Source organism: Coenobita brevimanus, chromosome 61 (assembly GCF_032717465.1).
Source record: "Coenobita brevimanus isolate Jiangsu-jjx chromosome 61, ASM3271746v2, whole genome shotgun sequence".
In the NCBI taxonomy this organism is placed as follows: Eukaryota; Metazoa; Arthropoda; class Malacostraca; order Decapoda; family Coenobitidae; genus Coenobita; species Coenobita brevimanus.
The window spans coordinates 1,861,047-1,888,683 of record NC_137014.1 but is presented as its reverse complement, the minus strand read 5'-3'; the positions used below and the strand labels follow the sequence as shown (position 1 = coordinate 1,888,683).

Below are 27,637 nucleotides of genomic sequence, written 5' to 3'. Positions count from 1 at the left end.
TTGAGGAATTACTATAGGTTTGAATTATATATGAAGAAATACGTTAGATTCGTTTGTTGAGATTTAAATTTGGTTTGTTGTGCTTACGCCGATATAAAGCTGACTTTTAAATTGGGGAACATTTTGTGTTGGCCAGGTTTTTATTCGTTTATTTTTTATGCAAGGGAGAAGGAACCAATGACCAGACACCCGCAAGATTGTTCCCTCCAAGAAAAAACAAAAACAAGATAGCAGAGTCAAATTCAAGATCCGCTCATTTCGAGATGCCTGGATACACTGCGTTGGAAGACTGGAGGTGATTCGCATGGATAGATTACAATAGATGTAATAGCTGACATTTCGGCCACAGACAAGGTATTGACTAAGATGATGGTGAAAGGTTTTAAAATAGTCTATCTTATTAGACTCACAAGCCCATCTTTCTTACCAGTGTCGTTTTGCGTACGATATGGTAAGGATGAGGACAACGATGCACCTCATTATGATAAATAACGGCACATTTTGAAAGACGATTGTAGAAACCCAGTAATGATGCTAGATTCGGAGCCCAATACACATATGCGGGATAAATCGCCAGGGAAGAGGTGTTACGGAATATTCAAAGCCACATGGAAGAAAACATCTGATGGTAAGAGTAATCACGTGTTTACTTTTATTTCGCACTATTTCTTAACGATGGTGTCCTAGAGATTTATTTTTTATTTTGATGGCACTCTTCCTAGAACATGTATGTTCGTGTGTTTCCTTAGCATTTTTTTTTTTTATTGTACTATTTGTTTGTGAAGCTTGAGCCTGAGTAAGGAGGATAAATACGAGTAACGTGCTGCTTCTTGAGAGAGAGAGAGAGAGAGAGAGAGAGAGAGAGAGAGAGAATGAATCAGCCTACCAGCACAGACGCACCCCCGAAAAAAAAAAAAAAAATCGTTTATTTTGCACCTGATCATAGCTGTGTTTTCCGTATGATGGTAGAAAACAAGTAACGGACTCACAGATTTACCATCAGTTGACAATTTGGTTTGCAGGAAGGACAAGGAGACAGTAGATTCTGGAACATGTTAAACTGTATGTTTTATTAATATAGTTGTTGTATCAGAAGTGGTTAAGCGTGATGTACAAAATTATCCGCGAAGCGACATAGGAAAATTTTCACAAAGTATTTAATGGCAAAATATTGGAGTAATAGTACAGTTTTAGAAAAAAAAAATGCATTGGAACATACTGGTCATCGAACACTACGGTAATGGTAGACCTATCACTAATTATGGTCTGTCAAATGATTCGCAATTTTTACTTGTAAGAGTAGTCGGTTGCGTTTTACTGGTTGAACTGGTAATGGCATTTGTGTGTTGAATGGATGACACTCATTTTAAATACGTTATCCCCTTTAAGAGAGCAGCTTGTATTGGGGTCACCAGGGTTATGACTTGTACGATCATTTTCCTCTTTGTACGGTGGTTAGAGTGCCGTGGAAGGTAATCAATACCGCCTGCAGTGTATACGATATAGGTGACGAGATCTGCCCAAGAGTATTTGTGTTGTGGAGGCGCACAGGTCGGGCTGAAACTTACAGGTTTGAAAAAAAAAAAAAAAGTTGAAAACCTTACACAAGTTCGTTCATATAATACAAAGCCGTCAGGTAGTTTTTTATTATTATTATTTTTTTTAAGAAAGCTCCGAAATACAGCATAACTACTCAAATAATCTTAAAATGTTATACCCATTTTCTCATGGCCTGTCCCCACCCTCCCATCTCATTTCCACCTCATGGCTCCTGTTTCTCAACTACCCCCCCCCCCATACTCGCTATTCTTACGGTTTTATGATACAGACCTTCACTGTACTCAAACCGCTTGTCTTACATCAACCCCTCCCTTTTTTTTTTTTTTTTTTTCAGGGGGGGGGGGAGCATACGAATACCACATTTCGAGCAAGCATTCCTTCGCTCAACCCCAGCACTACCAATACCACCTTTCCAGCTAGCATTCCTTCGCTCTTTGTGCGCATTTCTTGACCTTTGCTGTTACCATCAAGAAAATGCAGTAGAACTTTGGGGAAGGTCATACAGCACGGTACTTGTGTCAGCAGTTTATCAAAAATTAACTACTTGTCAGAATATGCCATTTATATATTTTGTCTGCCACCAGATGATTTTATTCACCAGGAAGAGACATTGTTTGAACTCGAGGGATGAGATACAGTATAACTAACACCTTCACTACAAGAAGGTGTTCCTGAGCTTAACAAAATTGTCCAAAGGCCTAGGGGGTCTAGGTGTATGATGGAGGAGTTGAGAGGAAGGATGGGCTGGAGTGTATTGGTACTGTGATGAGATGATTTGGGGAATGTGGAGAGGGTGAGGGATTACAGTTGGGAGCCGAAAGGGAGAAGTGTGAATGTTGGGGGTAGGGTTGTGAGAGGCGGACTGAAAAAGACCTGGGACGAGGTCATAGAGTGTGACCTCAGGGATAAGGGACTGAAGAGGGAGGCTGCCAGAGATCGAGCAGCATGCAGAACCCCCTTTAGGTGACCAAGGCCGACACATGCAAGCATGTTGTCGCCTTTTATATATGAAACAGAAAGTAGCAACAATAAATACGCATCTGTTTTCTTTGCCATGTTCAGATTTTTTGAGAAACTGAACTGGAGAGATGAGAAATGGTCTTGACACCCACATTACCAGGGATTTTTCATAAGCTGATTAAAGTTGTTTGAAGGTAGGAACAATTAATCACTAAAGAAGGACCTGTAAATAAGATAAAGCTGTGAGCCACTACAGATGACTGAATTGCTTATGCTGGATTACAGTGCCTCTGAATGATTTAGTTCTTCAGCCAGAGGACATACTTCACATTTCATTTGTGTTATCCCCAGATGGCTTGTTTTACCTTAGGATATATTTTTCAAAGAAGAGGGGCTTCATACAGGTGTCATTACATAACCCATTCACCACTAGGGGCTCATCCACACCGAATATAATAATTTGGTAGTAGCAGTAATATACGGTACTGCAAAATACTGTGACAGTGTTAAAAGTAGTTAAATCTCTAAGGTAATACAGTATAAAGATTGATTCAATGTTGCTACTCAAGATTACCAGTCTGTTTCTGTTCAATATATGTAGAAATTACATAATGTGGCAAACTTAGATCATGTTTATCCCATAACATTCTCATCAAGATACACACGACTCAAGTCTAGGGTTTGAGACTTGGAGCACTTGCCTAGTAGCTGTGTCCCCTGTATGTTGGCATATGTTTCCACGCTGTCAGTTTACTGTTAATACATACAAACACTGACATAAACATAGTCAAGACAACACTTCTACAGTCACAGACATTACCTAAACACACCTCTAATTCATACCTTGCTTAGCATGGAAGAGTTAATTCTGGCTATCACTCTTCCTGATGAGAAGCTCAAGTCCTGTAATGTGGACCTAACACGAACTGATGCAGATGCAGATTATCCCTTAGTAAATGAGCTAGTACAGGCAACAGAAGTAGTATTAGAGACTCCAGTATTTGATGAAATTGCACTCGAGTGAAGTAAGTCCACATGTTTTTATATGTCTTGTGATTTTGAGTAGTTGAAACTTCTCTCAGATAATCCATAAAAGAAATTCTGCCATAGTGAATGATCTAAAGAATCCTCAGAATAAACTAGAAAGATAGTTGAATCCCTCACTGCTGTGTACATGAAGGTTGTAGTGTAGGTGTGAGAGTAGCCTTTCCTCATCACCCCCACGATCAGCACACACCCTCCCCCATCCCTTCCTCTCCCGCGTCTCCTTCCTCCCCCGCGTCTCCTTCCTCCCCCAGTTAGCACAGCTGCGTGGTACAGTACAGGTGTGCATGTCTGGACACTCTGACTACACTGCCACACCCCAGCTAAACTCTCATGCATGTAGGATAGAGAGATGATAGTGTTTTAATGGTGAAATGTTGGTTATAACATGTGTAGGAGGGAGAAATGATAGGTTTCCTGTGGTGAAGTATGGGTTGTGATATCCTTACGATCAAGAGGTAATAGGGATGCAATAGTGAATGGTTAATTGTGATCTGCTTAGGATAGAGAGTGCATAGGGCCCCTGGTGGTAAATTGCTGATTGTGTTGAAAAGTCCAAGGGTCATGCTCTAAAGGGCTTTGGAGATTTTGCAATACCACTTCCTTAATGAATGACAGTATTCTGTGCGTTACCCAAGAGCATCCTTTGTATGTTATTATGTACACTGTGTTGGTTTCTAATGCGATATGAACAGCATACAAGAGAATGTTAAGGTGTATAATGCAAAATTGATAGCTGGGGAAGAAGTGGTACAAAGCCTCATATGCCACCTTGTTTATGGGACAAGTTCTCATCCATAATGGGCTCCACAGAATGATACCTACAAGAGTTAGCAATCGGAGGCCAGACTATTAAAATCCATTGGCCAGTTGCTAATTTATATGGTCTTTAGTGTAGGGTGACCCTTTAAACTGAAGTTTTTGATGTTTGAGATGTTTGTATTGTGCCTGCCCTGAATAAAATGATATTCTGATGGCTTATAATGCATTTAGAGTAGACCAGTATTGTACACTTGGTCTTGTTACTTTTTTTTTTTTTTTTCCTCCAGAGAATTGTGTTAAGTTTCTTTACTGTCAGCAAAGGAGATTTACTAGTTTCCTTTAGTTTACATTTATCAGTTTTAGGGAAAAATAGAACACAATCTTGACATTATGAGGGCTGATTGTGTCTAATATTATGTTAACTCAGTTTTTTAGTGCGAAATAGTTATGATGATGGTGGTGACAGCACTATATCAATAATGATGTGAGGTGTACTTATACTGCCTATATCCAGTAAGCAGTATGAAAGTCTGAGAGTTACAGTGGTCCTATGGCACTTTCACCCTGTGAATCAGATGATGCATATAATTAACATGTCGTTAATGCTTCCAGACGAATTTATTCTGTTTTGGAAAGGACTTTCTTGTTGCAGGGGTCATACATGACAGCATCTAACCCCTTCATTATGAAAAATTGCACCAGATTGTAATAAAAGCATCTAGGGATGCCATTAATGGGGGAAAAAATTGTTGTGAAGGGGATAATCCATTACACTCTTGTATCTAAACATAGAATAGATGTGGGGGTTCACATCCTGTTGATAGTAGCTACATGCTACACTTCTGCCCACACAGGATGGATGGACCAGTCTGTAAGTGTTTATCAAGGTCACATTGTTCATAAGCTTGGGTTGGAGGTGGGTCACTTCGCCGTTGACAGAAAGTGGTGTTCCTCAACCTCGTGGATCAGTTTCCCTTCAAAACCCATAAAACACAATTTGCATGTATATAGTAGAGCTTCCTACCCATGTCAGGCATATACAGGCAGGCAGGCTGGCTGCTGTTGTACATGCATTGTCATATGTTTAGTTACCGAAACCCACAGAAGCCACTATTGAGCTGTATCGTATAATCTATTTGGAAGTTGCACAGATAAAACGGTTAAGATTTTTCTCACCCAGGAAGGGGATATTAGAGAATCTTTAACATTTATGGGATGGGAAGCCACCTCTGAGATGAATAAAACTGTCTGGAGGTAGAGGTTAATAGTCTTGTCTCACATACAGGACGGCATACTGGAATTTTTTTTTAGCCCATAATAGGTTAATGCAGTTGCCCCATACATAGGATGGCAAACTGGGAAATCTCTTTAGCTCATAGAAGAAGATTAATGCATAGGATGGCAAAATTGGAAATCTCTCTAGCTCATAGAGGAAGGGTAATGCAGTTTTCTCACATATAGGAGAGTTTATTGGAGAATCGTTGAGATTCGTGGAGGATGGAAAAACATCTTGAGCACTAAATGATTTTATCTGGAGTTAGCAAGTAAAGCCTTCACATAACTGAAAGGGTTCACATTCTACTCTTTTTGTGGTCCTAAGTTCAGCTGGAACATGATCATAGTGAACTCTTGGTTGAGGATGCCTTTCCCTTGGAGACCTACATTCTCCCTTTGGGAAATAAAGAGAGAGTTGAGGGATGTTTGCATAAGCTGACAGTGGAGCCACCAGTTCATATCAGCCTTGCCACATGAAGGCATCACTCTCCAGCACCACTTTCTACTGTGAAGTTTAAATATTACCTTAATTCCATTACTGGAACTCACCAAATTAAACATGAATTACAATATACTGTACTTACAAGATATGACCTCATTTGTCATCATCCTGGACTTATTGTATTTACTTAAGGTTTAAGCCATGCCTCCTTCGGTAGGCTACAGTGGTAGTGTCTCAATGCAGTGCTTGCTTTTCTTTAAGCTTTACAGGCACTTGTATTGTTCTTCCATCTGTGAAATATACTGCACTGTACTTCTGATATTTTTACACAGTAAATGATACTACATTATTCACATCAGTACTATATTGCAAATGTGTACTTTTTTTTTAATTTAAATCAGAATAATGGGACAATGCTTAATTATATGACTTAAATTTGTTTGTTTGGCAGGGTCTGAGCCGAGAAGATGACGACGGACATCAGTGTGGGTGTCCGGTGGGACCCCCTCAAGCAGGAGGAGGTCATCGAAGACTTCGACTACGATGGTGGAAACTCCTCCTCCCGGCTCTTTGAGAGATCCAGGATCAAGGCCCTGGCAGGTAGGATAATGAATAAAGCATCAGGATTTGGTAGTCAGTAGTGTTTGCTATGGTGAAGTGTGTTCATTTGCTGTGGTTAGTGTAAGAGCATAAAAACTTGAATATAAAACTGTACTGGACTGAAATGTTACTGCAGTAGACCAGCTGGGTAGTTCTCTTACTTAATACAGTATCTTAATACAGTATTGTAATTTAGCTAACAGATTATGATGTGCTTTCTTTCTGGCCACAAAGTGCAAACTGTATTATACTAGCTACGCTGACTCAGTATGACTAATTGCTGTAAATTTTGCTGGTGAACAATTTTGCTGGGCTTGAACCTAGAGTGTACAGTGATTCCTTAAGGCTAGATTAGTTGTTTAGCATTTTATATACTGTTGCCTCTTGTTGTAACATTAAGCTGAAAGTGGTAATGTTTTGTGCATTGAGCCTGTTTATGTAATACAGTATATTTTTTCAGAAAAACTTAAGGTTTTACATGGTAAATAATGATAACCTGCTAGTCTGGCTTTAGTTCAGAGTTTTAGCTCAAACTGAATAGAACAAAAAAATGATCAGGTGCCATTTGGCCATTAACTGTATGGGCATAGCTGTGGGTAGTGGCCCCTCATCCTCCATTCATCATCTCATGGGTGCATACAGTTGTCCCTTCTATAATGTGGCTTATACAGACTGACAGCATGCCATGCTATACCTTTCTGCGTTATACATTCCATGTGTTTCCATTATAAGGGGCTAACCTGGACTGGACATTTTCCAGAGTCGTTCTTTTCACCGCAAATCCCACCCAAACTCTCCAAAAAACACCGTACTGACATTCACTCTGGTAATCATACACAGGAAGTTATTAAAAATATATGTATAAGAAAGGTTTATAGACATTAATAAAAAGTTTAGGTCATTAACCTGACAGGCTCTGCTGGCCACAATGCTGGTAACAGTGCTCTTTACCACGGGAGTAACTACCTCAGACTTGGGCATGAGACAGGAGACCACTGAAAAACAGTGGAGGACGCCTCCAGCGGCCAGTAGGGGTACACATGGATGTGACATCATGTGACCAGTCATGGTGCACCACTCGCCTGTCGTTATCGCGTGTGACATTTGACTTTTGGCGTGCTGTCTGAGCTCTGATGCCTGACAACTCGCTGCAACACATTACAGTATATCTGTATCGCGGTATATGTTTTCTGGTCTCACTGTAGATGGCGTGTAAGTACAAATCCGTGTTATACGATACTCCATTACACGAGGGTTGACTGTATATTTATGGGTCTTGTCACAGTGATGCTTCTCTTTACCTGGTCATTTATTACTTAAATGCTATCTTAGTATTTTACACTGTTGAACTCCTTCCTTTACTATATTGTCATATTTTGTACTGTATTCTGTTCTTTGCCACCACCATTTGATTTTGCTTACATCGGGAGAGAGATTTCAAAGAGGAGTGTGTAGATGAAGTCTTCATTAATCATCCACTACAAGAGCTCTGCACTAAGCTTCATTACTTCATCTGTTAGGAAGCTGACTGGAATCAGATCAGAACTATGTCCTTCAAGGGGTTAAAGTAAACACGGAGCATAACGTAGGGGGCATCATATGACCAATTTTTTCGTTTCATTTAGTTTCAGAAGGCTGTGATGTTTTTGGTGTGTTTATTTTTAATGTTGTGGCCCCATGCTCATTTCAGCATAAACCAGGTTGACCGCAGGTGGAAATTGCCCTTTCCCTGCAGTCCACCACCTTCTTATATGGGATAGGGAGGGAATTGAGGGATATTTGTTTATCATATATCTCCATAGTCAGTGGGTTAAAAGTCTCCAGTAAGCCCATTACTGAGATTATTTTTAATGCCCACCAGTTATGTATTCAACTGAGAAGGGGAATCACATTCTGCTGGGGTTAATGATATGTGGTATGGAATCTTAGGCTAGCTGTTATAATTAGCTCATCTACCGCTATATTCAAACTTGGGTGTGTTGTTATCATTGGTTACTGATGGATTTTCTTAAGCAGAAAGAAGCCATACATAATCAATAGGTTAAAAACAGATGCTGCAACACTGCAATGGTATAGTTAGGTGTCTTATGTGGGTTAATACTGGTACCTGCTGAAGTGTAGTACACCACAAAGAAGTGCTACACATTTGGAGGGTTAAAGTCTATACAATATAATCCTTTCGCTGTGTCGATGTGGTTAGGAATTTCATTGTGATTAGTTCATGACAGTTAGTTTAGCTTGGGGGAAAGCCTGTATAGTCAAATGGCTAAACATTATTTCTATAACTCTTTCACTGTAATGGAGGAGTGTAAAGCAGTATATTCTGGGTAACTCTTGTTGATAATAGTCTGTATAAGGAAACCCAACACAGTAAAAAAGTTACATGTGTGTTAACGAACCATCTTAAGTTGTATTTAGTGCACAGTACACAGTGTACAGATAGTGAATTAAATCTCAGCGCTCTGAGTTATCTGTGACTTAATACACCCTTATTGTGTAGACCACTATCTTAACTGTTCGGATTGGGTGAGGCATTTTATCAAGATAAGACTTTTATATCTGGATACTGCCAGACATCTCCGAGCTTTTTCCATTATTTTACTAACTTCTTTATGGTTAAGACTGCATTGTAATTGTGGATTCTTGTCGCACTTTTTCAATAGATGGTGATAAATTAAAGTTGCTTGGGTTTATGCTTTAGATTGAGTGATGCATACAGGTAGAGATGGCAACTGTGTGATAAGCCAAAGCCGGTAGTGAAGTTCCTCTGGTAATTGCCATCAGTACACTGCCCCTTCCCACTGACTTCCAAGCCTGTGTCCTCCGTTTCCCTATCTTCTGGTTAAAACCCCCAGTCTAGTTGATTTTCACATCTGGGTATCACTTAAAACCCTGAGCATAATGAGACTGGAACTACCTGAATAAATATCCAGGTGTCAGTGTGTGTGATTCATCAAAGCATTACTCTACTGTGCAGTATGATCTGTATAAATTGATCAGATATAGCAAATGACGTGTGAAATTATAGCCAAGTGATGAGAGTGAAGCGTGCTGTTATCCACCTTTACGATGTTTATTAGTACAGTACACTAGTGTGTTTTGGAGTGGCTAGGGTTATCTTGTAGAACATCCTGCCTCTGATATGCCTGTGAAGGGATAGTTACCAGGGGAAAGGGTTGCCTTGTGTCAATTTGAAGACGGAGTTAATTATTATTGCATTGTAGTGTCAGTGTTGTGGAAGGAACTCCAGGTGATAGTGGCAAAATGGAGGAGCATGGGAAAGATAAAGTAACAAGTAGTTCTGAATCCAGCTCTGAGTCCAGCTCTGATGGTGAAAGTTGTGACCAGCAACCTGGCAGTGAGTCCCAGGATGTTGTCCAGAGTGAAGAGGGAGTCATGTGGCGGGATTCACTCAATGAAGCCTGGCGCAAGTCTCTCGGGGATTTTGATGGGAAAGCCATAACCTCTACTGTTGCTGAAAATGTGCAGTACCAAGAGGGATCATCAGAGGCTGTGGTCACAACTAAGTCACATATTGTTGCAGTCAAGGATAGTATTGGGGAAGGTGAGCAAGAGGGCCATGTGTCAACACAAGCAGAGGTGGTTGTCACAAGGTCTGTGTCACATTCCTCCTCCACTCAAGATTCCTCAGATGAGAAACCTCATATTTCTGGAGATGTTTTGGCCATAGACACAACAAGTGATGCTAGTAAACCACAAAGAGTGGTTACAACAATCAAGTCACAGACCGTTGCAGGCAAAGGTGATAGCAAAGATGATGATCAAGAAAGCCAGGTGTTAACACAAACTAAACAAATTGTTGTCACCCGGATGGTGTCACAGTCCACTTTAGTACATGAGTCAAGTAGGAAAACCTCCCAGGAAGCATGGTCCACAACTGTGCTGAGTAATGATGGAAGCATCTCTAAAACTGATGCTGTTGATATTGCTACAAAAAAGCAAACATCAGCAGAAATTTCAGCAGCTGTCAAGGTGCAAGATGGTGCCACTGAAGGTGAAAAAAGTGAAGATGAGCAAAGTGAAGTGTCGCAAACAAGAAGAGTCATTGTCTTAACCTCTGGCAAAAATGGTGCAACTGAGAGTGGAAAAAGTGAAGCTGAGCAACAAAGCCAGGATTTGCAAACAAGAAAAGTCATTGTCTCAACCTCTGGCAAAATTCAAGCTGGTGCAACTGAGAGTGAAAAAAGCGAAGATGAACAACAAAGCCAGGATTCACAAACAAGAACAGTTATTGCCTCTAGCCACAGTACATCAACTTCAGTGCAAGAATCAACCAGTGAAAGAAAAGAAATAAGCAAGGTTGCTCACATCAGAAGCAGTACCAGCGATTTCTCTGGCTACACATCTGATGAGGAGGCAGACAGTGTCCCTGATATTGCGAGGAGCTTTTCAAGTGACAGAGGTGTGGCTTCAGAAGACAGTTTGAAAGGAGGAACTGCATCAAACAAAGACAGCAGCAGTTTTGACCAGATTAAGTTATTGTCCAGCCCTGAGGATCCAGCAAAGAAAATTCACAAATCAGTTAACCGCACGCAGTCTGATAAACTCATTAGAGTCCAGGCCAAAACTGTATCCCGAACAATGAGCTTTGACCAGAATATTCAGAAAAGATATGCTGCATCAATGGAAAGGCACATCAAGGACCTTAAGTGTAAGTAACTGAGAGCTAAGCAAACAAAATGATCATATGTCACAGAATACACAGCACAGTACAGTATATTCCGGTACCGTACGGGTTAGTTGTTTAGTTGATACAGGAAGCATTAGTCTGGAAATGCCTTCTGTAATTAATAGACTACCAGTAGTAGGCGCTCCAAATTGAACTACTCAGGGGAAAGCCGGGTCTGTTAAAGCTGATAGTCATTTATATCCGAGTGTTCCCTCCAGAGGTGAGATTTCAATCACATCTTTGAAAATAAATGATTACAGCAGCATATTCTGTACAAAAATGTAAACTATGCCTGTTTTGCACTAACATGGCCCATAGTTCTGCCCTTTTTGCAGCTTATTTCACATCCCTGCCACAGCACTTTGTCATGACTGGGACAGTATTACTGTACAGTACTGTAGTCTGTTATTACACCTCAGCAGTCATGTTGGGTTAGGGCAATTTTAGACCAGGTTGGAGTAAAAAGAGAGGAAACTTATATATTGTGCCCCAATGCACCTCATTTATTGGACATTGTTTGTAATAGTCGTAGAAAGTTTGGTGGGCTTTATGGTATTTGTTAAATCCAATATCTGCAGTACTGGGGTTGGTTATAGCACGGATGTACTCATAACACTGAAATGCAACACATATTGTCATCAGATTTATGTACTGTACTTAAGTAGTAGAATCTTTAGTTAGTAGAAAGGAGTGTGCCTGGAATATTTAATGACAGTTGAGTGTGGAGGGTGATAAGTGTGAACGTCAGAGTTAGGGTTGCAAGAAGCAAACCGAAAAAGAGCAGGGACAAGGTCATAGAGTGTGACCTCAGGGATAAGGGACTGAAAAGGGAGGCTGCCAGAGATCGAGCTGCATGGAGAGCTGCCATTAGGTGACCAAGGCTAATGCATGTAAGCATGTTGGAGCCCTTATAAACAATAAGATTATATATTCATTCATTCATTGCCAGACGCCATGTATCCCAAACGGGGTGGCCAAGGGCTTAGAGTTAATTGTTTTACAGAGAGGGGCACTAATCCTCCACCAACCCCACTTGACACGTAGGGATGCCAACAGCATCTGGTGTTCCCAGGCGGTCACCCATCCAAGTACTAACCAGACCCAACGTTGCTTAACTTCACTGATCAGACGGGAAGCGGTGTACTCAACGTGGTGTGGCCGTTGGATATAATATATATATATATATATATATATATATATATAGCCATCCATCATCCAATCCTGCATTGCCCGATGAGGAGCATAGAAGCCCGGGGCTAGGCAAGTTGGTCCTGACATTTAAGATGAGAGTGACCAGCCTTACTCAGTCCTGAGTGGCATTACGTGAGCAATGAACCGCAACCATCCCTTGGATATAAACCTTCACCAGCTCAGTCTGACTGGAGCGCCATAATTACCCACTAAACCACTAGGCACCATAATTTGGTTATATGGTAACCACCCAGAGTCGGAAGTGGTTTCTTGGTGTACAGGAAATAATTTGGCTTGTCACTCAGTGTAGAGTCACCCGCAGGCAGAAGGAAGAGGAAAGAATGGAGGAAAGAAAGACAGAGGAGGGAATGTAAAGTCACCCTTAGGCAGAAGGACAAGGAAAGAATGAAGGAAAGAAAGACAGAAGAGGATGGAAGGAAAGAAGAATGGAGGAGAGGAAAGGGCAGACACCTGAGAGCAGTACTACATCGAGTGAGTGAATGGTGAGTGCCCCCATCTACCACAATATATATATATATATACATTTTCTGCCTATGGGTGACTTTACACTCCCTCTTCTGTCTTTCTTTCCTTCATTCTTTCCACTTCCTTTAGCCTGTGGGTGACTCTACACTGAGTGACAAGCCAAATGGTTCCCTGTGCGCCAGGAAACCATTTACTATGCTGGGTGGTAACCATATAACCAAATTTTGGCGCCTGGTGGTTTAGTGGGTAATTATTGCACTCCAATCGGATTGAGCCGGTGAAGGTATATATCCAAGGGGTGGTAGGGGTTGATTGCTCATGTAGGCTAATGCCACTCAGGGATGAGTGAGGCTGGTCACTCTCATCTTAAATGTTGGGACCAACTGCCTAGCCCCGGGCTCCTACGCTCCTCATGGGGCAATGTAGGATTGGATGATGGATGGATGGATATATATTCACTCTCATCTTAAATGTCAGGACCAACTGCCTAGCCCCGAGCTCCTACGCTCCTCATGGGGCAACGTAGGATTGGATGATGGATGGATATATCTATCTATCTATCTATCTATTGCCAGACACCATAATCACTAAAGGGGTGGCCATTTGACTTTGAGTTAGTTGTTTTACGGGGAAGGGCACTAACCCTCCACCAACCCACTTGTTGACATGTAGGGAATATATATATATATATTTATTTATGTATATATACTGTATATATATTTGATCTTATCCTCTCAAATGCTGATGATTTCACCCATTATTTTACCTATCCCTTGGGAACCAAGCATCATAACAGTCACCACAAAACTCATGTACTGTATGTGATACAGCTGTAATACACTTAACCAATATAGTCAGAGCTGTTCTTAGTACGAACTGCAGCATCATAACTGTTCTGAGTCCTAGGTGAATATCACAGGCTTCCAGTTATAGTGAGAATTTAGTTGAATCCCATCTAGTGACCTTAAGTCTCTTCAAGTACATAATATCTTTTTGTTGGTTTTTCTTTCTCTCAATAATTTTTTCAGTTTAGGAGAGAATTTTTTAAATGAAGACATTAAGTATAGCTTTTAGTAACCCCTTCAGCATGAGAAGGTCTTCAGTAGTGGCAAAAAAAAAAAAAAAAAAATTATCTGAAGGTAGCAAGAATAAAATGGGATTTATAAATGGAATGAAGGGATGAAAGTTGGTAATGTTTGATGCAGTGAAATTTTTGGCTTAACTGGTAAATCCTCGACTGTACAGTACGTTCTGGAATGACATTAGATAAGGAGTACAGGAAGTCTTGTGATGAGTTGCTTGTGGGATTTTTTTTTTTTTTTTTTTTTTTTTTTTTTTTTTTTTTTTTTTCTGTTGACCCTTTCAGTTTAGTGACATATTTTTATATTTTATTCGTACAGTACTACCACCAGAGGAATTTATTTAGTATAGGTTGTCCGCTGGAAGCGAAATGGTTGATGAAGACTAACCCCATCAGTTCAAAAAGTCTACCCTGAGCTGAGTAGTCATCCATTGGTAACAGACTAAAGTAAAAATGAGTGGAAGGATCAGAGAGAGAGAAACAGAGTGGCAGGCAGGCAGGCAGGCAGGCTTCATACATCAAGGGTTAATAATACAGCCAGTTGCCTGTACCTGGAAAGAAATTGGCTTCCATGGAATCTTTTAGCTTCTTCAACCATAGGATGTATTTTATATTTTATTTTAGGGGGCGCGGTAGCACAGTGGTAGCGCGCCGGACTCGTAATCGGGGGATTGCGAGTTCGAGCCTCGCCCGGGCTGCCGTGCCGGGAGTGGTAGCTCGCTCCTGTAACCCTAGCGGGGCTATATAGTCCAATACAGGGCTTAGCTCGGGGGAACTCCATTTCTCCCATTTTTTTATATTTTATTTGTCAGCCTGCAGATGATATATTGTAGTGAAAAGGTTAATGAAGGCTGTATGTATCCTCCCAAGTTCATTTCTCCTAAACTGGATATAATTGGCTAGTGATGGCAAGAATAACCTACAAAAAGAATTGCTGTATTGAAGGGGTTAAGAAACAATTCAAAGCCATCCTTTTTCTGAAAACTTAAGAGTCTGTGCAGTGATGGAGGATCGCAGGGTTTGGTCGGTGCCACTACTAGCAGATACAAAGGCAGGCCTTACTGTATGTTGGGATTTTGTTTCAGAACATCAACTTTTTTTTTTTTCTTATGTATGGTATAAACAGTTGTTACTGACAATTGGAGAAAATGGACAGATCAACTTTACAGATATTAATGGAACTTTAGTAGGCAGTTATTCTGTAATTTACCTTTGCATGATTGTCAGAAAGAGTGCCAGAATGTGACATAATGAGTACCTGTTGTACCGTATATGAATAATTCCCTTTACGCTGTCAGTTTAGTAAGTTTAACATTTGTGAATTTTAGAAGAAGTGATGCATTTCTGGAAGAGTATTAACCATTATAAGTATACAGTACCGGTACTGTATTATGTAATCTTTCTTTAAAACTGCAACAGTCATCCCATACAAGGGATAATTAGCCAAAATGTTTTTGGGTAGTTACCTGGTCTGTGCTCCTGGTGGCAATAGTGATCAAATTTTCCATTTCAGCAATTTCATATTGGCAGATGGCTTAAATTTTATTTAACAGATGTATGTCAAGTAAAAAAAAAAAAAAAAAATGGGGCCTGTTAGATAAAGCAAAGATTCTTGAGGCTTGAAAAAATGTCTGACCCATTTCTATAGAGATAATGCGGATGGTTGTCCCACATATATCATTTTTCTTTCCTTGTTGTCTAGATCCACCCCACCCCATCCTTCTTCGGGAAAAATGGGCGATAATGGTGATGATGACACTGTTTGTAAACTGGTACAAGGTAAACAAAATTTTCGCAAAGGGATGATGTTTTGCATGATACAGTACCGTAATTAACTCGCCTTATCCTTTCCTCCAGATGAGCGTGAGATTGTGCATAGTTAATTAACCTGACCCCTTTCCCCAGATGAGCGTGAGAGTGTGCAGAAGAAAACCTTCACAAAATGGGTCAACTCCCACCTGGTTCGAGTCAGCACACGCATTGGAGACCTTTATGTTGACCTCAGGGATGGCAAGCAGCTCATCAAGCTGCTGGAGATACTGTCAGGGGAGAGACTGGTGGGTACATGATAAACCATTTTCATTTCACTTTAACTTGGTTTAAAATTTCCATCTCTTTATATTTAATCCAGAGTTGTAACAATGATTTAACATTGGAATATGGAGCTAGTCACAAAGAGGTGCTATAAAAGGATATAAGGCTGTTGTACGGTTGTTATCTTACTCTGCCACTGAGCTATGTGTAGTATGCTGCTGAAGGATGAATATCTGTGCCAAGTAAAGGTGAATGAACTACTGTATAAGTATTAATACACATTGCACATCTGACAACACAGCTGGTGATTACTGCAAAAATCTTCAGTAGTGTATTAATAACTGTGTTTTTGATGATGCACCAGATCACTTGCCAGTACAGTATAAGTAATAAGTATTCGTATCTCCTACGCCTCTCATGGGGCAACACTGGATTGGATGATGGATGGATGGAGTATTCTTATCATATCCACATTCACATGAAAATATATTAACCCTTTAACCGCGGGTATTGTTTTGGTCTGACTGTCCTCTCCCGCGGGGGTTTCAGCCAAATGTAAACAAACCTTTTAACCTTAATAACTCTGCACAGAATAAAGCTAGAGAAAAAAAATAAGGTACCATTAGAAAGTACTAACCTTCAGCTTTCCATTGATGTAGGTTTCATGACTTCGTTGACTTTCACAGGACGGGCAGTGCCGTTAGAAGTGAGGGGTGTAAAATCACTATTTTTCGCTCACACATCATTACCTTCGCTCATACACCATTACCAAATGCCAACCTCATTCTGATAATAATACTATAAACATATATGAACACTGCACATACGATAAACACCCACTCTGTGTTCACTGAGGCAGGTAAAAGGCACTGTAATTACCTGCACTTCACTGCCACATCAGCGGTGTTGTAATCACTATTTTTCGCTCACACACCATTACCAAATGCCAACCTCATTCTGATAATAATACTATAAACATATATGAACACTGCACATACGATAAACACCCACTCTGTGTTCACTGAGGCAGGTAAAAGGCACTGTAATTGCCTGCACTTCACTGCCACATCAGCGGTGTTGTAATCACTATTTTTCGCTCACACACCATTACCAAATGCCAATCACATTCTGATAATAATACTATAAACATATATGAACACTGCACATACGATAAACACCCACTCTGTGTTCACTGAGACAGGTAAAAGGCACTGTAATTGCCTGCACTTCACTGCCACATCAACATGTGTTGTCACTCACACAGCTGGACAGATACTGATGCGCGCTTGGTCAGGGGTGGGGTGGGGGGCCCAGGGGGTGGGAGGTGTGGCCCCAGGGGGGGGAAGAGGGAGGTGGGGGTCGGCTGGAGTGAAAGAACTTAATAGCTACTCTCCCTTGAAACAATTGGCGCACGGAAAAAACGCGGGGTATTAAAAATATTCACAAACATTCGAGAATGACACCCGCGGTTTGGTCCAGTTTTTGCAACGTCATTCTGGAATGACACCCGCGGTTAAAGGGTTAATCATCCTCAGACATCACAAGTTTTAGTAATCATTCATTTAGGTTGTAGGAAGTCGTCAGACCCCTTCCTGTTGGTACTTTGTGTGCAAAAAAAAAAATACTACAGCTTCTGTAATTTACCAAGTGTTTTAATTTACTGTGTGTATAACGCTTCTATGGCCAGATGGTGTTTTCATTCTTATTATTTCCAGATTATTTAATTCAACTTGTAATTGATTTTTCACGGTGGTGGGATTACCTATCATCCATATCATCATCATCTGTGAGAGCTTTGCTTCATTTCCATATTTAAGTACCAGTATAATGCATTCATTAACAGTTCACAATATTCTGATATCAAGACATTAATGAAGATTTAATATAAATGCTGTGTACGGAGAGGAACTCGATAAGGGTTACAAAGCTGTGTGTTGATGGTACAGTTAGTTCTTGGTGTATGTCAGAGTCGTGTCCTAAAATCTCACTACTTTTCCATATATTGTAATTGGGACTTCACTTGAGGAACATCAATTGAACTTGATAGGCTGACATATGCTGGCATGTAAATTCCCTTCAGAATGATGCAAAATTGAAATGTGAATATGTTAGTTTTCTGTAATATGCTGTGAACTAATAGAAAAAAAAAAATGATATACAGCAGGAACATTTATACTGTATAGCTTGTGGAATGAAGTCAAGAATTGTGAAGGCGAGCAGGATGAGTGGGTAGATGTCTGGTTCATTTCTCTGGGCACTTTGATATCTTCATGTACTGTTAGTAATATCTCTTTTCTATTTTTGAGTCCATTCCACTGCATGGAGTTTAAAGGAAATTGGGTTGGAATTATGATTGTGCAGGTGTAAGTTAGACCTGAAATAGTAACGCTGCATAGGTACATTTCTCTCCTTTCTGAACCCCGTCAGTCCAGTGATGTATGTCCCACACTCCTCATGGGGCAACACAGGATTAGATGATGATGATGATGAAAGTATATTCAGTCAAGGACTGTCCCCTAGCCGAGGAAGAATTATTCAAGATTGTATCTAACCTATCGTGTTTGAAAAGCCTCCCATAAGCTGAATACAATAATGTGGAGGTACTAATAAGTTTACAAGCTGCAACCCAGCTTAAAGGATCAGTAGGTTATGTAGGATATCCATAACTCAGAGAACACAACTACAGTACTGATTACTGAACTTTCTTGCAGCCTCGACCAACCAAGGGTAAGATGAGGATCCACTGCCTAGAAAATGTGGATAAGGCCCTCCAATTCCTACGAGATCAGCGCGTGCACCTAGAGAACATGGGTTCCCATGACATCGTTGATGGCAATGCCCGCCTCACACTCGGCCTCATCTGGACCATCATCCTCCGCTTCCAGATCCAGGACATCACCATCGAGGAGACAGAGAACCAGGAGACCAAGAGTGCCAAGGATGCCTTGTTGCTGTGGTGTCAAATGAAGACAGCTGGTTACCACAATGTTAACATCCGCAACTTTACCACATCTTGGAGGGATGGTCTGGCATTCAATGCAATCATCCACAAACACCGACCAGACCTGATACAGTATGAGAAGCTGAGTCGATCCACTGCCATCCACAATCTCAACAATGCCTTCAATGTGGCAGAGAGCAAGCTGGGCCTGACCAAGCTGCTGGATGCTGAAGACATTTTTGTTGAGCAACCTGATGAGAAATCCATCATCACCTATGTCGTCACCTACTACCACTACTTCTCCAAGCTGAAACAAGAGACTGTGCAGGGGAAAAGGATCGGGAAGGTTGTGGGCATTGCCATGGAGAATGACCGCATGATCCGGGAATATGAAGGCCTCACATCAGATCTCCTTAAGTGGATTGAGACCACCATAGAGTCCCTCAATGACCGGGACTTTGCCAATTCACTGGCAGGGGTACAGGGGCAGCTAACTCAGTTCAACACCTATCGTACTGTAGAAAAACCACCCAAATTTGTGGAGAAGGGCAACCTGGAGGTTCTGCTTTTCACCCTACAATCAAGGATGAGAGCCAACAACCAGAAACCCTACTTGCCTAAGGAGGGTAAGATGATAAGTGACATCAACAAGGCCTGGGAGCGGCTGGAGAAGGCAGAGCATGAACGTGAGCTTGCTCTTAGAGAGGAGCTCATTCGACAGGAGAAATTGGAGCAGCTAGCAGCCAGGTTCAACCGGAAAGCAGGGATGAGAGAGACTTGGCTCTCAGAAAACCAACGTCTTGTCTCTCAGGACAACTTCGGCTTCGACTTGGCAGCAGTGGAGGCAGCAGCCAAGAAGCACGAGGCCATTGAAACTGACATCTTCGCATATGAGGAGAGGGTACAGGCAGTTGTAGCTGTGGCTCAGGAGCTGGAGGCTGAACGTTACCATGATATAGAACGCATCAATGCCAGGAAGGACAATGTGCTCCGGCTGTGGAACTACCTGCTGGAACTGCTTCGTCTCCGACGTATGAGACTGGAACTCTCACTTCAGCTGCAGCAGAACTTCCAGGAGATGATCTATATCTTAGACTCCATGGAGGAAATGAAGATCAGACTGCTGAGCGAAGACTATGGCAAGCACCTCATGGGGGTGGAGGACCTTCTGCAGAAACACTCTTTGTTGGAGGCTGATATTAATGTGCTAGGAGAACGTGTCAAGACTGTAATAGAACACTCTCAGCGTTTCTTGGATGATGAGCAGGTGGAGGGTTACCGACCATGCGACCCAGCCATTGTGCTGGAGCGTGTGCAGCAACTGGAAGATGCCTATGGAGAGCTTGTCAAATTGGCTGTTGAGCGCCGCCATCGTTTGGAGGAGTCACGCAAGCTGTGGCAGTTCTACTGGGACATGGCTGAGGAGGAGAACTGGATCAAGGAAAAGGAGCAGATTCTCTCCACATCAGATATTGGCCATGATCTCATTACAGTCAACCTCCTGCTAACCAAACACAAGACAGTGGAAGAGGAACTGTTATCACATGAGCCACAGTTGTTGGCTGTGGTTAAGGTTGGAGAGGAGCTCATTGCACAGCAGCACTTTGGTTCAGACAAAATTCAGGAGAGGATTGATGAGATTATGGGCATGTGGAATAACTTGAAGGAGAGATCGGCTAACCGTAAGAAGCGACTCACAGATGCAGTTGATCTACACCAGTTCTACACAGAGGCTGATGATGTGGATACATGGATGCTGGATATCCTTCGCTTGGTGTCCAGTGAAGACACTGGTCGTGATGAGGCAACTGTCCAGTCTCTCCTCAAGAAACATAAGGATGTCACTGAGGAGCTCAAGAATTATGCCACTACAATCGAAGCTCTCCATCAGCAGGCATCAGAGCTCAATGAAATCGACAGGGAATCCCCAGATGTGGTGGAGAGACTGGCATCTATTGACAGACGGTACAAAGAACTACTAGAACTGGCCAAGATGCGCAAACAGCGTCTACTGGATGCACTTTCTCTCTACAAGCTGTTCACGGAGGCTGATGGAGTGGAGCAGTGGATTGGGGAGAAGGAGCGTATGCTTCAGACCATGGTACCAGCTAAGGACATTGAAGATTGTGAAATCATGAAGCATCGCTATGAAGGCTTTGAACAAGAGATGAATGCCAATGCCAGCCGTGTGGCTGTGGTAAATCAGCTGGCACGACAGCTGCTGCACGTAGAGCATCCCAACTCTGAGGATATTGTAGCACGCCAGAACCAACTTAACCAGCGCTGGGCAGAACTCAGGGAAAAGGCTGAGAACAAACGGGAGGAGCTGAACTCGGCCCATGGTGTCCAGACCTTCCACATTGAGTGTAGGGAGACAGTGTTGTGGATTGAGGACAAGAAGAGAGTGTTGATGGAGACTGCAGACCTGGGTACAGACCTGAGTGGTATCATGACTCTCCAGCGCCGTCTCTCTGGAATGGAGCGTGACCTGGCAGCCATCCAGGCCAAACTGGACTCCCTGGAGCGTGAGGCAGACAAGATCAGCCAGGAGCACCCAGAAGAGGCTGAGCTGATCCGGGAACGCATAGAGCAGATCAGAGCTGTGTGGGACCAATTGACTCAACTGTTGAAGGAGCGTGATGCCAAGCTGGAGGAGGCCGGTGACCTCCACCGGTTCCTGCGTGACCTTGACCACTTCCAGGCCTGGTTGACCAAGACCATGACAGATGTGGCATCTGAGGACATCCCGTCCAACCTGGCTGAGGCAGAGAAGCTCCTGAGCCAGCACCAGTCCATCCGAGAGGAGATAGACAACTACACAGAGGATTACACCAAGATGATGGAGTATGGTGAACGCATCACAGCTGAGGATGTTACTCCAGCAGATGATGCCCAGTACATGTTCTTGAGAGAACGCCTCAAGGCCCTCAAGGATGGCTGGGCTGAACTACACCAGATGTGGGAGAATAGACAGCAGCTGCTTTCACAGTCACTCAACCTGCAGATGTTCCTGCGTGATGCCAAGCAAGGTGAGGTGCTGCTAAGCCAACAAGAGCACTACCTGAGCAAAGATGAAACACCTACCAATCTGGAGCAAGCTGAGAACCTCATCAAACGACACGAGGCCTTCCTCACTACCATGGAAGCTAATGATGAAAAGATCAATGGTATTTGCCAGTTTGCCCAGCGGTTGCTGGATGAAGAACACTTTGCCGCTGACAAGATCCAGAAGAAGGCTGAGAACATGGAGGAGCGGCGACAACAGAACCGTGATCGGGCCATGGAGCAGATGGAACGGTTGAGGGATCAGCTGCAGGTTCATCAGTTCTTGCAAGACTGTGAGGAACTCAATGACTGGGTGCAGGAGAAGCATATCATTGCCCAAGATGAGAGCTACCGCTCAGCCAAGACTGTGCACAGCAAGTGGACCCGCCATCAGGCCTTCGAAGCCGAGATTGCCAGCAACAAGGATCGGCTGGTGCGTGTGCAGCAAGCTGGTGAGGAGTTAGTAAAGGAAAAGCCAGAAATGGCAGAGATGATTGGGCCCAAGATTGTCGAGTTGAACCAGCACTTTGATGCTCTGGAAACCACAACAAAAGAGAAAGGTGAACGGCTGTTTGATGCCAACAGACAGGTTCTTTATGAGCAGACCTGTGATGACATTGACACGTGGATGACTGACCTGGAGAAGCAGATTGAAGGTGGGGATACTGGCATGGATCTGACCTCTGTCAACATCCTTATGCAGAAGCAGCAAATGATTGAACACCAAATGACAGTCAAGGCAAAGCAGGTTGAGCAGCTGGAAAGCCAGGCTGACTACCTGCAGCGTATGGCTCCTGAGAAGACTGAGGAAATCAAACATATGAAGGCTAAGATTGATTCCAAATTTGAATCCCTTAAGGCACCACTGGATGATCGGAATCGAGCACTGGGAAAGAAGAAGGAAGCATTCCAGTTCCGTCGAGATGTGGAGGATGAGAAGCTGTGGATCCTTGAAAAGATGCCGCAGGCCACCAGCACAGAGTATGGCAACTCCCTCTTCACCGTCCACATGCTCAAGAAGAAGCTGGAGACACTCAGTACTGAAATTGACAACCACGAACCTCGCATCAACTTGGTCTGTGACAATGGCCGCAAACTGATAGAGGAGGGCCATGAGGATGCCGAGGAGTTCCACCGGCTGCTTGAAGAGCTGCTTGACCATTGGGCTAAGCTTAAGGATGCCATGGAGTTCCGCCGCTCCAAGCTGACCATTTCTGAAAAGGCGCAACAGTATCTCTTTGATGCAAGTGAAGCAGAGGTTTGGATGAGTGAACAGGAGCTGTACATGATGGTAGAGGACCGTGGCAAGGATGAACTCTCCGCACAGAACTTAATGAAGAAACACCAAGGTCTGGAGAGTGCAGTATCTGACTACGCTGAAACCATCCGCCAGTTGGGTGAAACGGCCAGACATCTTATCAGTGAAGAACACCCAGAAAGGTTAGTCCCCTCACTGACACTAGGACGTTGAGGTAGTGAGTGTATTTTTGCATGATGAGTAAAATTTTATTTGCATTTTATTACTATTGTGTAGTTATTTGGCTGCAGTGGCCTTGGGTATTATGCTGCATCTAAGTGAATGGTTCATGATCAGTGTGGGTGTGTGACAAGGTTGTGTGATGTCCCCATGGTTGTTCAGTATATACAGTATGTGGATGGAGTGATGAGACAAAAACACGAGTAATGGGGAGGGGGATGGCGTTGGTAATGATTAGTGATGGATGGAATATCTCAAATTTGTTAAATGCTGATGATGCAGTGCTACTTGCAATTACTGGACAAGAGTTTGGTAGACAAGTGCAGAGTTTTGCTGATGGCTGTGTGTGTCGTGCCTGTAGAGTAAATGTAGAAAAGAGTAAAGTGATGGTAATTGAGAGAGAAGGTGACTCCCAGTGTGATGTTACAGTGAATGAAGAGAGACTGGAATTGGTGAGAAAGTTCAAATACCTGAGTACAGTGATAGAAAAGAGAGGAAAATGTGCAAAAGAAGTGGAAAGTAGAGTGACACAAGGAAGGAAGGTAGCTGGTGCTATGAAGGCCTTGATAAGAAACAGAGGTTTGAGTGTTGCATCTGCACGAGTCTCGCATGAAGGAGTGTTAGCACCAACTTCAATGTTTGGATGTGAGACTGGTGTGAGAGCAGTGGATATGGGACTGCCGAGGAATGTTCTGGGTATGTGGAGTACAGAGAGTGGATAGGATACGAAATACAGTATAATCCTAATTAACCGGTTACCAGGCAACCAGAATTATCAGACAAAGAGGAAAATTCATGGACTGACAATTATATAAATCATATAACAGTGTGTGCCACTTTGGTTGACCACCCCTACACAGGTTAGTCACGTGAGACTGGGTGAAGTCAGAGTTTGTGAAGTGAAGGCATTTCCAGTCAAGGTCATTTCCTAGTTAATCCCCTCTCTTGGCCTCCTCCCCCCCTTTCCCCTTCTCTAGTTTAGTCACACTACAGACTTCCACAGATCACCAGTCAGCTTTCCGCCGTCAGTCAGTAAACAAGCACTCTCGCTTTTGTGTTATCTTGTGTTGTCGTGTCGTGATTTGTACTCTGAAGCCTAAAGTGCAAACCAATCTTAACACATTGTGATTACTTTGAAACTGAAGCTGGACAAATGCAGTAGTCTTGAAAATGGTGAACATTGTAAGGCACTGATGACAAAATTTAATGTACCGGGTAGGAAATTCCACGAGTTATGATACGAAGTTCCTGGGACCCAAGCTAATTTTGTGTGTGAGAGAGATAGAGAGAGTGAGTGAGTGAATGTGGTTTCGTTAGCCATAGTAGAAAGTTTCTGCATGTCCTATGAAGGGTTATTAAACAGCTGCCTTAGTTAACCCTTAGACTTACAATGACGACCTGGGTCGTCATGCATTTGTCAACCTCTGACATCAGTATGATGACTTTGCCCGTCATACGATGTAAGCTCTAAAGAAATATTTAGGGAGTTGTCATTTTTGTTGGATGATGGGCAAAAGTGGGTGGAGCTAAGCCTGCCACAGCTGGTGTGTATGCTCACTTGGTTTGCTTGGCTCAGTGTGGTGTGAGGTTCATCACAGGTAGGATGTACACCACTTGACTTCCCGCCAAACATTTATGCTCCTTTTTCTCACGTATATATGTGGCTTTATTATTTAAGAAGATACAACAAATAATGCATTATTGGAAAGGAAATTTATTCTGCTATGTATTGAAGCAAAAAATATTACTACTTCTTGAATAGTTTTTTTTAGGCGAATATTTTTTCAAAGGACAGTGTAACTCTGTAGCATGTCAGCTAACTTCTACTCACTTTTTTTGCATTTTATTTTGGATATATTGTCTTCTTGAAAATGTACGACAGAACAAAAGTCTTCATCTTCAAAATGAGACCAAAGTGGCCTTTCTATGATGAATAGTAACTTTCCTATGAGCGTTAGAAGTAAAATATCTGTACGCGACTGTTCTGAAAGCTCTCAAGCAAGAATTATGCACCACGGCCAGAATTTACGCTCACCCCTTTACGGGATAGGGTTAATTGTGGAGCTGATGGCTTCAGGTGCGATTGTAGATGAGTAACCCAAATTTCTCTAGCAGTGTCTTGTAGATACTGTAATTTATATTTTTCCGTTGATTTTGGTTAAATGATCCTATGATGTATTAATTGGAACTGGAGAACACACACACAAAAAAAAGATATGTAGTAAATACAGTACATGTTATGCATATGTGTTGAAAGATATGGAACTTTCCTTTTTCTGTATTAATATGAAGTTTGGTTACAAAGATATATATAGAAGGGTGTTTTAGATTTGTATGGTACAGTGTTACATACACACAATAAATGTGTTGGCAGTACGGTACTATACATAAGTTCTAAAATCCTTCTAAGCAAAGTAATATTTGATGAGCTGTAGTGTGAATTCGAAATCCAGGATTGGTCAAAACATGTTCAGTTTCACACCTTACTGACTAGACCCCCATTACTTCCTTCGTCCTTTCATTTTTGTGGTTTTCTTTATTTTTTTCTACCTGTCTTTTATTTGTTGATTTTTTTCTTCTTCTATTTTTGTTCCCTATCCACACCCCTCTTACCATAGTTGTTTTAGATTTATGCTCATCCTTCTGTATTCTGCCCTTCATTAGTTAATTTTGTCCCTCCTTTTGTACTGTACTCCTTCCATCTTCTTTGTACACCCCTCACACTCCCTTTTCACTGTACCTCTTTGCACCCTCAGTGAACAGATTGGCATCAGGCAGTCCCAAATCGACAAACTGTATGCTGGCCTACGAGACTTGGCAGTTGAGCGTCGCAGCCGACTAGATGAGGCATTGAAACTGTTCATGTTGAGCAGAGAAGTGGACGACCTAGAACAATGGATTGCCGAGCGGGAAGTGGTGGCTGGATCTCATGAACTTGGCCAGGACTATGATCATGTTACTGTAAGTGGGGGAGTACTGGGTTGGATGGATGGATAGACTGATAGATAAATAGATATGGATGTAGATTGTTGCTGTTTTTATAGTCTTACGTTCATGTTGTGAATTCGTTGGACTGCAGGAAACCACTTAGTGTAGTTGGGCATTCCCACCGATAGTAGTATGCTTTGACAGGCAAAAGTAAGCTGATTAATATTCGTATCAGAATAAGATTGGGAAGGTATCCAATAACCAGAAACTTCATCAAAATTGGCTGATATTAGCGTGATTCATGCTTTATGAAATACACAATACCAGTAAAATATTTAACACTGATTTCCAAAACTTTGAGTATGTTTTACACACGGTGGTCATTTTCATGTTCAAAAATAGCGGATACAATGAACTGATACTAACACAGGGAGTATGTTCACCGGCTGTATTGCTGGATATACTGACTGTCCCTAGTCATTTTACCAGAAACATTCACTAACGAGCATGAAGTTGGTGGTGTGAGTATGTTTTGGCTAAATTTCATTAACAAATTCAGTTTTTTTTATGTTTTTTATGATTGTTGACTAGTGCAGTGCTATACACAACTTTTGAGTTGCAGATGACAGGTGACGTGCAGACAGAGTCTGTTTACTAGTTGAACTGGGTCTGCCCCCCCCCCTTTTTTTTTTTTTTTTTTTTTTTTTTTTTTTTTTTTTTTGAGAAGTATATTACAAACTGCCAGCTATTCCAAAGATTCACTGCAAATTGTCTTGAAACTAAATATCATCATTTACTGGAAGAACAGAGGCAGTATTGGCTGGTTAGACTAAATCATAAATTCTATACTGTATTGTAATTGTTCGTACACCATAGATTCATCTTGAATTACATTGTTCATAATTATATGCTATTATATGTCTGTGTTTGTGCTGCAGACAGTTATGTAAATAAGTTGTGGCTTGTACTGCATTTCACCCTATGTCCAAAGCAGCTTCTGTCAGCTGATGTAGGAACACCTTGTGTAGATCAGTTTTGGCTACGTTAAATATTCCTAGCCTAAGCAGCCTGTCATTTTACGAAAAATGAATATGAAGAAATTAGTGATGCTGATGCATGGA

At 42.0% G+C, this 27,637-nt stretch overlaps 1 protein-coding gene and 1 non-coding gene across 9 annotated transcripts in view; one reads left to right on the top strand and one right to left on the bottom strand.

The window, feature by feature from the left end:
* Positions 1-27,637, top strand: part of beta-Spec (spectrin beta chain) — a 185,982-nt gene that overhangs the window by 94,724 nt on the left and 63,621 nt on the right. For all 8 annotated transcript variants that reach the window (XR_013898048.1, XR_013898047.1, XM_080275473.1 and 5 more), the window contains exons 3-6: positions 6,495-6,643; positions 15,997-16,148; positions 18,837-23,551; positions 26,345-26,549. Coding sequence is in view for 6 of the 8 variants with exons in the window: in XM_080275473.1 (XP_080131599.1) it covers positions 6,511-6,643; positions 15,997-16,148; positions 18,837-23,551; positions 26,345-26,549 (5,205 nt within the window). In the remaining 2 variants the exon portion in view is untranslated. The remainder of the gene's footprint in view (positions 1-6,494; positions 6,644-15,996; positions 16,149-18,836; positions 23,552-26,344; positions 26,550-27,637) is intronic.
* On the bottom strand, positions 12,381-12,499 carry LOC145403883 (5S ribosomal RNA). Its single transcript, XR_013898076.1, has one exon. It is a non-coding gene; the product is annotated as a 5S ribosomal RNA (ribosomal RNA).